The sequence below is a fragment of the Eptesicus fuscus genome, chromosome 7 (genome assembly GCF_027574615.1).
Source record: "Eptesicus fuscus isolate TK198812 chromosome 7, DD_ASM_mEF_20220401, whole genome shotgun sequence".
In the NCBI taxonomy this organism is placed as follows: domain Eukaryota; kingdom Metazoa; phylum Chordata; class Mammalia; order Chiroptera; family Vespertilionidae; genus Eptesicus; species Eptesicus fuscus.
The window spans coordinates 77,889,737-77,903,999 of record NC_072479.1 but is presented as its reverse complement, the minus strand read 5'-3'; the positions used below and the strand labels follow the sequence as shown (position 1 = coordinate 77,903,999).

The 14,263-nt window shown below is 36.9% G+C and overlaps 1 protein-coding gene across 2 annotated transcripts in view; it reads left to right on the top strand.

Moving 5' to 3' along the window:
- PDE3A (phosphodiesterase 3A) overlaps positions 1-14,263 on the top strand; it is a 260,175-nt gene that overhangs the window by 151,257 nt on the left and 94,655 nt on the right. For both annotated transcript variants that reach the window (XM_054719232.1, XM_054719231.1), the window contains exon 2: positions 7,131-7,181. In XM_054719232.1, coding sequence (XP_054575207.1) covers positions 7,131-7,181 — 51 coding nt within the window. The remainder of the gene's footprint in view (positions 1-7,130; positions 7,182-14,263) is intronic.

Here is a 14,263-nt window from a genome sequence, read left to right as displayed (position 1 = left end):
GTATTCTGGGAAAGATTATCAAGGCATTAAAGGCTGGGATCAGAAAGCTGAAAGACTTACTTCCTTGCCCCACCCCAAGAGGAAAGGGCAGAGGGGGTGATGGCTACCAAAAAAACAAACAAAAACACCAAAAAACAAAACAACAACAACAAAAAGCTTTGTAACACCCTCGGAGATTGATGATGAATATTTATGTGGCTTTTCATGCTATTCTGTGTAATGTAACCATGTCCTGTTTCCTTATGAAATTTTCAGTAACATCCCCATCACGTGATGCCCTGTAGAGTGGGGTGGATTTGGGGTTTGGGGTGATGTGATAAAGTGACAGTGGTGATGGTGGGCTGCTGATAATCTGGTTTCCCCAAAGGAAGCTGATGGAGTCTCCCAGTTTATAAATTTCATTATAAAGGAGGTTCAGTCTTTTTCAGTGCCATTTATATTAGGCCTTCCTAGGCGCCAAATGCCACACGCAGTGTAGAACCCAGGAGGGTTGGATGACAATGTGTGGGAGCCTCAGGGATTCTGTTAACACCTTTGGCCTAAGGCCTCAGCCTGATGCAGACTTCCAGTGTCGAGTTTGTGCAGAGTGCAATGCAGTTTGGGCTTCTTGCCCCATGGATAACAAGAGGAAAAAGGAAAAATACACCAAGGATTAAGAGCTATTCCCTTGCAAGGACTAGACAGGAGCTAAGCTGGCCCAAACTGTCAATCACAGATCTTCCCAGGCCAGAGCACTGCCATTCAGTAAGCCCTGTGGGCAGGGAAGTGAGCAGTCCAAACCCATCTTTCCACATGGAATTCTGGAAAGAGAAAACATACATAGTAAACACATTAAAAAAAAAAAAAAAAGTATGCCAAGGGAAGAATCCAAAGGGAGCCTGCCAGGGGCAAAGGAGCTGTAATTTGCTTATCAAATTGAAAGTTCCATGCATAGCATAGTAAGTGGTCTTAAAAGCGAGCCTCTGCTCTGATACATTTTATGACTTTGAAAACAAAACACATGTAAAGGGCCAGCAAAAGTGTGCTGTGAACTATGACTAATATAAGGAGTGCGGTCCATGCTCCACAAATTCTTGTTGTATTGAATGAAATTGAGCAAGAGTTTGAGGAAGGGAGAATCCCTGGTCCATTAGTTTATTGCTAGAAAGTACTTTGTAATTTTTAAAAAATGTATTTTATTGATTTTTTACAGAGAGGAAGGGAGAGGGATAGAGAGTTAGAAACATCGATGAGAGAGAAACGTCGATCAGCTGCCTCCTACACGCCCCCTACTGGGGATGTGCTGGCAACCAAGGTACATGCCCTTGACCTGAATTGAACCTGGGACCCTTGAGTCCGCAGGCCGACGCTCTATCCACTGACCCAAACTGGTTAGGGCTACTTTGTAATTTTTAATTAGTGGAGCTAATGATTCACTTTTGGATAATTTTATACCAGTGAAAGGGAATAAATACAAAATATATAATAATATACCTATGGCTAAAAAGACCCAGCCCTTTTTAAAATTTTGGCTTAAAAATAGTATCATTCCTACTCCCATCGCACAGTCTTTGCATCTTCTGTTTGCTCAGCCTGGCCTATCTGTTCTCCAGATATCTGTATGTCTGGCACTCTCACTTTATACAATATCCTGCTAAAATACCACTCCTTCAGAAAGGACTACCCTGATATCCTAAATAATAAAAGGCTAATATGCAAATCAACCGAACAGCAGAATGACTGGTCGCTATGATGCGCACTGACCACCAAGGTGCAAACATTCAGCAGGAGCTGCCCCCTGGTGGTCAGTGCACTCCCACAGGGGGAATGCTGCTCAGCCAGAAGCTGAGCTCACAGCTGGTGAGTGCAGTGGTGGTGGCTGGAGCCTCTCCCACCTCTGTGGCAGCACTAAGGATGTCCTACTGCTGGCTTAGGCCCGCTCCCTAAGATGTCAGTCAGACATCCCCCAAGGGCTCCTGGACTGTGAGAGGGCACAGGCCGGGCTAAGGAACCACCCCCTCCCTCCCCGCGCATACATACCAAGTACACGAATTTCATGCACCGGGGGTCTAGTACTTATATAAATTAGTTCTGTTCCTAGCCCTTACCCGCCATTCCCCTACTTTAAGCTTCTTTACAATTTTATCATCACTTGGTACATTCTATGTTTGTTTCTTTATGTTTGCTCTCCCTTCACTAGAATTATAAGAGCCAGCAGAACAGAGATGGCTCTTAGTTTGTTCACTGATATGCATAGGTTGTGCCTAGAACAGTTTCTTGAACATAATAGTCATACAATAAATGTTTATTTACTGATTATAGGATGAAATAAAAAGAGGGAGTTGTATGAGAAATTTTATATCTTTATATGTATTTTTATACATTTTCAAAAAGGTGTTTTAGTAATTTTCCACACGTGAAATAGGAGAATCGTTTTCCTGAGAATAATGGGAGAACAAGAGTGGTGACCGTCACTCTACATCCTTACCCCTTTTCATATCTGAAACCGTTTGCTTTTTTAAGTGCATCAAAGAATAAATTTTTACTAGTCATAGTTCTCTTGCAGCTTTCATCTCTTCGATGACAGCAAGGGTAAATGTTTTCTTCCAAGATGCCCATAAAGAGACATTTTTAAATAATATATACAAACAAACAAACAAACAAACAAAGGAGAAAATAGCAGAGGGAAAACTGTATAAACAAGGAAGGAAAATATTTTACCTACAGAAACATACTTTCAATTATCTTCGTTTCTCATGCTATTATTAAAAATATCTCTGCTTGGATGGAACCGTTTTGTTTCCATGCTGCCTTCTCCTCCGCTTCTCTTGTGAACTTTTTAAATTTTGCGTCTGGCAGCAGTTTTGTTTTCCTTGGCACTCGGTACTGTGTAACATACTGTTAGCCGAAGGCTGTGATGTAGAAATTTATTATTAAAAATAAAAGTGAGGGAGAGAAGAATTTATTCCATAAGGATAAAAATGACAGTGTCAAGGAAGTTAGGATTTTCAAAATGCTTTATATAACAGATTATATTTCTTTTCAAGGAAGTATACTTGTTTCCTATGAATAATTATAAGGGTCTTCCTTTTGCCTATCCTGATATTAAAGGGGGGATGAGGAAGGGAGGAAAGATAGTGGGTTTTGGTTTGTTGGTTTTTGTTTTTTTGTGTGTTTTTTTGTTGTTGTTGTTTTTTGGTGTGTTTTTTTTAAGAGAATTTCTTCTTCAGATGGAAAGATTTTTGTTTGCCATATATAGGCTAACCTTGGTGACCTATATACCCCAAACCTTCTGGTAAGATGCTTATTAAAATGTCATTACCCAGAGGAGTAATCATAGTTAAATAGCTATGAGAGTATCTTTTATAGATGGTGAGAGACAAACATTTTTTTTTCTTCCTGAATTAAGCAGCCATATACTTTTTATCAACCAGAATATATTTCAGTTTTCTCTTTTTTAATAATTTTTCTAGTCTCAGTGTCAGTACCCTCCCCTGTTTTTACATCTCTAGCACCTTTCTATAACTAATCTTAAAATAATAACTATTCCTCCTCTAGAAACAGTATCGTGTCATGTTAATAAATGTTGTCTCTTTTCCCAGAATTGTCTAGATATCATGCTGCTACTCGTTGATCTTAAAAGCTTAGCCCAGATGAATTCAATTGCAAAAAGAAAATAATAATTCCACAATTTCAACTTCTGTTCCTCATTGTCCGTGACCCATTTATGTCTTTTATCTAATCCCATGATAATGTCAGATGACTACTTTGGTCATCTGCAATTTAATACTAATCCTACCTGCTTGATTCACAGGATGTTTTGACTTTCTCATTGATACAACATCGACCTCAGTTTGCGCTTAATTCTGAAATTCATTGACTTCCTTGTGCAAACTCTCCTCTTTACTGTTAATTATAACTGACCAATTATTTTCATTTGTCTTAATCATTAGTCAAGGGAGTGGGGATAGAGAAGCGTCTCTGTACTTCCTAAAACACTAGCCCTGTGGTTCTGCTTTAACAGAAATATGTACCAGTTCCCAAATGCTTCATTTTAATTTAAATAATCTATCATATTAAATAAGTCAGGCAGTTTAACCACACTATGAGGGTTTTCTTTTCTGGTACAGCTTTTGTTTGCATTTATATTTTTTTATTGTGGCAAAATATACATAACAGAGAATTTACCATCTTAAGCATTTTCTTCATTTAATCAAAAGTATATATATTTTTACATTTAATATTATTTTATATTAGTTTATATTTTTTTAAGGAATACTGAAAACATTCTGCCTATTTTAGTCTTTGGTCCATGCTCTGAGAACAGTGTTCTTATGACAGCAAAATAAATTCCATATGCAAATAGGATAAATATTCATATGCTATCATGTACTAATATGAAGCGAATCCTCACTTCCCCACTCTCTACCCAGCATCCCATCTGTGCCAGGTATGGAGAGGTATGAGGACCCTGACATCCTATCCAGCCCGCTGCACCACCTCTTTCTTTGCATTTAAAAAACATATTACAGAAAATAATATAACAAACCACATACACCAACTGAAATAATTAATGCTGATTTTTGGCTTCAATTATTTTAATTCAAACTAGAGTTTAACTGTTAAAGCCCTTGTGTGATTTCCTCAAGTGCAAAGGGAAAAATACCTTATTGATTTCTGTTGAATAAGAACGTTCCAGTATCTCATTTATCATTTCAGAGTTCATTCCTTTTTAGATTATATTTTACTTAACATACAAATTTTTATAACTTTGCATTCCTTTGAAGAAAGTAGTAATAGTATACATTTAAAAATATTACCACATGCTGGGTCAACTCAGATCATTAAAACATCTATAATAATAAAAGCATAATATGATAATTAGACCTGACATCCTTCCAGATGACCTTCCGGACGAAGCCGGGGCTGCAAGGGAAGCCTGGGTCCTGGGTGCCTGCTGGTGGCTGGAGAGAAGCCTGGGTCCCAGAGGGAAGCCCTGGTCCCAGGTGCCAGAGGGAAGCTGGTGCCAGCATCCAGGGGAAGGAAGGCCTACTCTTGCACGAATTTCATGCATTGGGCCTCTAGTAATATAATAATGATATTAAAATATCTATATGTATAAAAGGCTAAGTGACCATCCGACCATCCAACCCACTGGTAGGTATGACACACAATGACCACCAGGGGGCAGACGCTCAACGCAGGAGCTGCTGAGCTGCGGTGACTTGGCAGCAGCAGTTCTTGGGTGACGCACCCCGGAACCAGAGAGGAAGGAGCCCAGTTCCTTGCAGGGCCCCGTCATTCCGCCAGGCTGATGGTCTCCACCTGTTGGAGGGACCCCGCTCACTCTGCAGATGCCCTTTGAGCCGTGGCACCACCCCAGGTGTGGCCAGCCAGGGAGGGACCACAGGAGATTGGCTCCAGGGCATGTCCAACCCGTCTTGCCAAGTCCCACTCCACCAGCCACCTTCTTATTAATTTGCTTTCAATGTGCACAAATCCATGCAGCCTGGGGGAAGGAAGGCCTACTCTTGCACGAATTTTGTGCATTGGGCCTCTAGTAATAGGATATAGTCCTTTATCCTAAATCTCTCCCATTTCTCTCTTATATAATTCTGGGAAAATAATTATCTCTGATAGATACATTTTGGCCAATTTTACTGTTTTATGCTTCAAAGGTAAAAGTCAGATTTAGAGTAAATTTTAGGAGGTTTATTTTATAAGCCCTGGTTTGTTAATTAACAAATTTATCTTGTAGTAAATGATGGTGCAAATGAGTCTATATTTATATGGAATTTTTTCACTTCCAATAAAATTACATTTTTAGCATGAGTCTACTGACTATTAATATTTATCCTGTAAATTGTCCCTATCTGTAAATTCCCCGTTATCTACTAGGATTATGTTTATTTGAATTTTTAATATACTGAACTCTTAATATACTGAAATACATTATTCATTTACTGCAGATATTTCATCAATGTGGCATTTGTGATAACATTTGAAGATTTTTATATAGTGGATCTATTGATCCTCTGTGTTTTTTTAATAAATTAGAAAATCCTTCTACATTCTAAGGTAGTATATGCCTGGATTTTATTCTATTTTATACTGATGGTTTCATCTTTTTAAAATTTAAATATTTTTATCTGTCTAGAACTTATATTTGTTTATATTTTATAAGGCTCAGTCCAAATAATATATTATTTGTTGAATATTTCATTTGTTGAATAACTCATCAAATACCCATTGATTTTTTAGTTTTCTTTTTCATATTTTTTGCTACATGTACTTGAGTTCATTACAAAAATGAGATGAATACATTTCATTCATTTATATTTTGAGTCTTAAATCATTATCCCATAATTCAGGTAAATATTATAATATATTTTAATGACCACTATGATATTTTTATATTTTCTAATATTTTTCTGATTCCCATAAGTTTTTTCTCTCAGATAAAATTAGGTTGTTGTGGTATTTTTTTAAATTTTCTTGAAAAGTACAATTAGCTTTTGGTTGAAATTGAGTTAAACCTGTAAATTTCTTTAGGTAGAACTGAACACTTGAAATTTTTTTAGAATTCAGACTTCTTCACCATTTTTTTGTAAATGCTTATAAAACATTTTTAAATAATGTTCTAAGGTATATTATTTTTTGTTGCTTTGTGAATAGTTTCTTTGTCATTACATCTACTGAAGTCATGCTGTTATATGGAGATAACAATCTATATAAACATGATGTATAGTCTACCTTATTAGTGAGCTAGATTATTAGTGGCAGGATTATTCATGAGTAGTGAGTGTACTGGACGATTTCATGCACCAGTCTCTAGTATGTAAATAAAGCTTAACATGGTTTAATGTCTGTTCAGGGTATTCCTTACAGTGAGCTGTAAAGCTATCCATTAGCACACTCTTTTTGTCACAACGTGATATTAAAATATCTTCAAAACTACTAGCAGTTGAAATATTACCTGTTAAACCAGAAGTTTATTACTTCATGTATGTTCATTTATTCATGATGACTATTTAATACATTACTATTAAAACATACATTTCAAAAGCCTGTTCTTTAAAGAAACAGTAAAAATATTTGCCATGTAAAATAAGTATAATTTAATTTACTATAATTATTATATTATCTTACAGCTCATGGGGCATTCAGAATGGGACCACAAACGAGGGCCAAGAGGATCACAGGTAGGGTATTTTCTTTTTCCGTTTCTTTTTTGCATTTTATTTCTTAACACTTTGAACCATGAGATTTCTAAAACTCAAACAAATAATAGGAAATAGAAAGAGGAAGAGGCAAAATAATCATGCATTTGTTTTTGCTTAAGTTAGCTATAATTAAAGTCTGGTTTCAAATCCCAAAAGCAGAGGCCAGTGTATTCCTCCTCAGAGCTTTCTGGTATCCCAGATTGGCTGTGTTTTTATGAATGCAGATTTTGTACGCATCTTGTCTCTGCCAAACACATTTTGATCAGCAACTCACTCTCTTGATTTTATTCACTTCCTTTGATAATTTTTCTATGTATTTCTTCTTTTCTCTATCTTCCTGTGTTTGGTTAAATATTTTGAAATATAATCAGACTAAACCCTGAACTAATTACAGATTTTGTCTGTAAATTAACTGTCTTCATCGTAGGGAAATAGAAAGATGAAAGGGCCTATTATTTTGAAAAGAAACAAATTCTAAACCTTTCTATATTACCAGACTGTTTTCATTGTCTTACTTGATGTCTTAGGCAAGGAGAAAAGCTTCCATGACGCATTTATGCTTTTTAATGACCTAATTAGACAATGTGGATTTGTTTTTCTTCCATAATTACTTTGCCTGACAGAATAAAAGGCTGAGTTTTTAGCTTCAGAAAATTCTCTCTCCTCCCAGGATATTTTGTGAAGAAATATAAAAATTATTTATTTCACAGCAGCCTGTGTTTATCTGATGATAACCATGCCAAATGAAAATGAAGTAGGTGGGACATGTTTACCTCTGCTGCTCACATTTTGCACTTGCCACTAAGAAATATGGATAAAAGAGAGTTGAATGGGCAATACTGTCTATGAAAGTTCATTGTGGAATGTGAGATTCTCCCAGGTGTTTGACAGCACTGATGTGGACCTGTGCAGTGATTAAGTTTGCATGGTTAACTATTTAATTTAGGCCCCTGGGAAAATAAAACCAAGTCAGTCCATTGTTTCCAGTTGTTGTTATAATGGCTGTGGTTTTATTTTTGTTCATTATCAATTTGACTAGTAAATCCAGTTACATTAGTATTACCCAGAAGAATGGATGCCTTGCTTTTCCTACCTCTTACTTCTCCTTCTCCATTTTCTCTGGCAGCAACTCTCCCTCTGTCCATATCAGTAATACTAGAGGCCCAATGCCCGAATTCGTGCACCACTGGGGTCCCTCAGACTGGCCTGCAGAATCGGGCCGAAACTGGCTCTCTGACATCCCCCGAGGGGTCCTGGATTGCAAGAGGGTGCAGGCCAGGCCCAGGGACCCCACCGGTGCACGATCGGGGCTGGGGAGGGATGCAGGAGGTTGGCCAGCCAGGAAGGGACCGCAGGAGGGCTCCAGGGCGTGTCCGGACTGTCTCACTCAATTCTGATTGGCCGGACCCCAGCAGCAAGCTAACCTACCAGTCAGAGCATCTGCCCCCTGGTGGTCAGTGCACATCATGGTGACTGGTCGACTGTCTGCCCCCTGGTGATCAGTGCATGTCATAGTGACTGGTCGACTGGTCAACTGCTCCCTGGTGGTAAGTGCACATCATAGCGAGTAGTTGAGCAGCCTTAACATATTAGCATATTACTTTTTGGTTGAACAGATGACCAGACGACTGGACACTTAGCATATTAGGCTTTTATTATATAGAATTTTAAATCAGAATTTACTGCAAAGTCGTTAATGAAATGATGAAATTAATGTATGTTAAAAACTTTGTGATTCTAAAGCAATAAAGAGTAAAGATGAGCACAAGTAAGAAATGCTGCCATGGTTTCTAGTTAATGCCATCAAAGACATGTTGATATTCAAACATGCCAAGTTACTTGCTCATGACATGTCCCTTCAAAGTAATGTTATGTTAAACGTGTTTAATATTTACTCTTATTATGACCTATTTGACTATAAGTTGTCTTCAGGTTTGGCTTGTAAATCTAAATTGAAAAAAATTGTTATAAAAGTACAACACTGTGTTAATGTTATACATAAAAAACCCAGAATGAAAGTTTTTAAAAATTCAGTGTATTGCACATAGCTATAAAACTTCAGAATTCCACATACACTCACAAAATATGTTCATAAATAACATTCATTATATTTGAAAGGTTGAAATGGTTCAAAACAGCAAAAGCACTTAGAACATTCTTGCATGAATTACTATTATCAGCATCAAGGTCTTTCTTAGACCTCTCAACTAGCTAAATAACTATTCCAAATGTAGTACACCTTTGCCTCACTTTACTTCAACTCAGAAAAAAAAAAATTATCAAGGTAAAAAGCAAAACATTCACCAAAAAATAAAAACAATAACAGCTACAACAAAAAACTTTGGGGGGAGGGGATTTCAGATAAATAAATTAAGCACTGAGTAATAACTTCTTATCTAATTGTAATTTTCATGGGGGGAAAAATACATTGATGTGAGTTTTAGATGATTGATTTTTTTAATCTTGCTATATTTCCTTGAACCATAAGTCTAATCTAAAGTCTTTTAGTAATTCCAAAGGAATTTCAGACAGGAATTTGAACATGGATCTCTTAATATGTTATTAGTACCCCAAAGCCTTGCTCCAATTCCATCGCAGTGTAGTTTCAGTGAAGACAGATTTTAAGCACTGACTGTGTGTAGAGCACTATTGTAGATATAACTTGGAAGAAAGACTGAATAACAAGGTTACTGCTTTCTGGAAGCTCACAAGTTATGGTTGGAAACAGAGCAATACTTAAACACGGTTGTTGGTATGGGAGCTAATACAATAATTAATAAATAATATGGCAAGAATAAACTTCTTTGCAGACTCACAACTGTAAACCTCCTTTTGCCCCACCTTGTGTATAATTTGCATGCAATTCAGACTAGCAGATGTGATATGAAATATATAAGCAAACTGTGATAGGGGCATGATGTCCGATCATTAAGAAATACCTAGTAGAGAGCAGACAGCTGTTACAGATGTGAGGGGTTGGACTTCAAGGCAAATTTTAACCTATTTTACTTGATTAAAAAAAAAAAAACACCAATATGTGCCAGGCATTTTTTGAGCCTTGGAGGAGTCAAAAATGAACTAAACAACGTTGACCTTCAAAAGCATATAACTTTATCTAAAGTCAGCCTAAGTTCAGAGGATGAAGAAAAAAATAAGTGAGAGAAAAAAATAATCATTACCGGGAGAGAATAAGATTCTCTTGGCTTCCCCCCCACATGTTTACTAAATAAGAGATTTTGTCAGATTTGACCTAATCCTCCTAAATTATATCATATGTGCATTATCACAGAGGATACGCAGGTGTACCTTTCATATCAAATCTTTTGATTTAAAAAAATACTTATATTGCTTCAAATAAATGCTAACATTTAATTGCTTATTATTCTTTCGACTCAGTAAGAATTTAAATTCAAATGCATTTATTTACTCTATTCTCAATAATTTTCATGACATAATTTGTCAGCTCACTCACATCCCTCAGACTGATTCTTTTTTTTTTTTTTAAAGAATGTTCTTTCAAGTAGTAGATCATCCAAATTAGGGAAGATGCTAAAGGATAAATAAACTTCCAGCAGCATGCAGAACTCCTTCATCTGGCAGCATTCCCAGTAATACCAAATGAAGTCAGGGGAAGAAATTCTCAGAAGGCAATTAGTTGGAATTTTTTTTTTCTTTTAAATTCTTGAGGAAAAGTTTTCCAGTGGGAAGTTGAGAGAGGCAGTAGAAAATTTCTCTCCTTTGAAAAGCTAAAAGCGCTGGGGCTGGGGGGTTGGGGAGGTTCCACAGAGCCAATAATTTACTTATAACTTAGTTGAGGGTCTTTGTGAGGAAAAATTACTTCAAAGTGTGAATTTGTAAACTTCCTAACATTTTTTAAAAATATTTTATTGATTTTTTAGAGAGGAAGGGAGAGGGATAGAGAGTTAGAAACATCGATGAGAGAGAAACATCGATCAGCTGCCTCCTGCACGCCTCCAACTGGGCATGTGCCCGCAACCAAGGTACATGCCCTAGACCGGAATCGAACCTGGGACCCTTCAGTCCACAGGCTGACGCTCTATCCACTGAGCCAAACCGGTTAGGGCTAAACTTCCTAACATTTTAATGTACTAGGAACCAGCTGGCCCTTATTTATCCATAGTTAGAGACTAGTCGGTTCTTTAGTCATTTAGTATATTATTGATGACTTACTGACTACCAGCCAGGCCTTATCAACTAGACTTAAGGCTTCTTATTGAAGAAACAACTTTTTCATTGAATTATTGCCTGCACAAGAGAAGAAAATAGCTGAACATTCTAGTGGGGAAAATATTATTAGATACAGTAGGCTGTCATTATGCTTAAAAAACATGGCTTTCATTGTCTACCATGTACTACTGGAGTCTCCAAATAAAACTAGAAATAGAAGCACCTACCTAAATAAGTTAGCTTTTGCAGCACTATTTTTAATCTCAAGGATGAACTTCAATGGGGAGTTATTATACTTCAGTATCCTTTCTCCTTGTGTATTCAAGAGAATGAGTCTGTTGATAACTAGCTCCTAAAGTTGATGAACCTAAGGATTTGCCTCTTAGTGGTCTGTCTAATTTGGTGACAGATCGGTTCTTTCCTGGGTTAAATAATTTGTTTCTGATAGGAGAATGTGAAGAGGAATTTAAATGCCTTCCAGACTTACCTAGAATAACACCATATATATTTAACAAAGTTAACTGCATTTAATACATTTAGAAATACAACCACCCAGATTTCCCAGAAATGTATTCCAAGGATTAATGTGAGTGGGATGGGAGTCCATCATTACATTTCTCAAATGCCGAATAATTCATGCCCTAGATGCAGCTTTTTCCACAAACATAGTGCTTTTCACTTGCACTTCCTTCTCCTTTTTCACTTTTTCATATATTAACCTAACAATTGTTACCACTAGTTTAGAAATTGTTGCAATAATAATTTCATTTTATGGTGACTCTCCAAGGAAAGTTTATTTATTTTTTTCTTTTGGTTGTTGCATTGCGAAATGTGGTTGAATTTTGTTTGTATGGACAGGGATCACACACCAGATATATATCTGGGCTTTACACATCTCAGGAGAGGCCTTGTAATGTCATACAATAGTGGCAGGAAAGGAAGGACCTGGTAGTTTAATACTTATTGAAAAACCATCTTGTGTTGGGGACTCTGGACATCATTCACATGATACGTGCTCTGCCTGGTTATTTGTTTTTGTTAAAACCCAACCTTCTGCTATGTTATATGAAGTAAATAAAAAAATTCCATACCCATCTTGTTCATTCAATTCTACTCTAGGTATTTTTAATTTAACCCATTAAGCAGATCTAACTGTTGGACAATCTTATTTACTATCCACCCCTCATTCTCTGAAATTGTTTTTAATCTAGTTGTATTTAGTGTTATGTCTTTAATTTTCATTGACAAACTTTACATGACACAGTCTTGGAAAACTTGTCCTGGGAAGAATATTTTAGAAAATGTCCATAGCATCCACAATGTCAAGAGATGCAAGGGCATTTCTCTTTGCCTTTGTCCTCAGAGATGAGAAAATGGTGTTTCTCGTTAACAACTGAACCCAGGGGTTTATTACCTTTCAAGCATCCTGGTCTCTCTCCAGTAGATGCCACCAGCAAACTTCCCATCCTGCAGTTGTGATAATGAATAATATCTCCAGACATTATCAAGTGTACCGAGGAGAAAAAAATTGCTTCTGGTTGAGAACTACTGAGAGTACAGCATACTGTCTTTGCCATTCACATAGGAGATAATAAGTAAATATTTACTGATTGATTTGACACTTCATATAGACAAATGCTTCTCCAAGCATTTATGCTTTCAAGCTTTCAGGTTCCATCTTTATATCTACCAAGCAGTAATTTTACAGAGCATATTCATTTCATTGTGAGGTAGTTTACTCACAGTACACACATGTCCTAGAAAACTAGGAGGAAAAATGCACTCTTTCCATACTTGAAGCATTCAAGTGATTCAGAGGAGCAGCCTAAGAGAGAACGTGACTCTGCCCAGGAAGTGGTTGCACAGAACACGTGATTCAGGTGAACTGATGGATGACCTTGAATAAATCACTCTTTATTAAAGGCTCTGGTCCCTCTAAAATCGCATCAATGAACAGGAATCAAACAACTCCACATAAATAAAAGCAAGAGTTGCCACTAGCATTTATGCACCCCCTTGCTTATAGATTAGTAAACATGTTTAATATTTATTGAATGACTTTTTCTTGGGGACTGTGGATATCATTTAATATGATACATGCACTGCCTATGCTTGCTTTTGCCAAGTCAGTACGTTATATGAAACAAAACAAAGAAGTGAAATAAGCATTCTACTAGATGTACTGGTTAATAATGGTGGATTTTGTAATCAAAGAAAACACAATAATTTCAAGAGAAACATCAAAAGTGCTTATTGAAACTAATGTCCATCGCTAGCTACACATTTCCCCATCTTTCAGGTAATTTGTGGATACCGTCCCAATAGAACTTTTCTTGTTTTGAGGCAAACCATTCAGAGACCCAATTTTCAACTCTTTCGGACGTTTTGAAGTGCTGTTCAGAAAGTGTGTGTGCCATTGATCGGAACAAGTGGTAATCTGAAGGAGCAAGGTCTGGTGAATACGGCGGGTGGGTTAATACTTCCCAGGCAAGATCTTTTAATGTGTCTTTAACTGGTTTTGAAGTGTGTGATGTTAAGTTTGTTATCATGAAGCAAAATTACTTTGCCGTGTCTTCTGGAACATTCTGGTCATTTCATGATCAAAGCGTTGTTCAAATTGATTATTTGTTGTCAGTAGTGATCAGTATTAATGGTTTCACCTGGTTTTAGAAGCTCATAATACACCACACCTTCCAGATCCCATCAAACACAGAGCATTGTCTTCTTTCCATTGTCTTCTTTCTTGGCCTTGCAGTCGATGTTGATGGTTGACCTGGATCAACCCATGATTTTGTGCATTTGGGATTCTCAAAATAAATCCACTTTTAATCGCCAGTCACAATTCGATGCAAAAAAGACTTTCTTTCATGCCA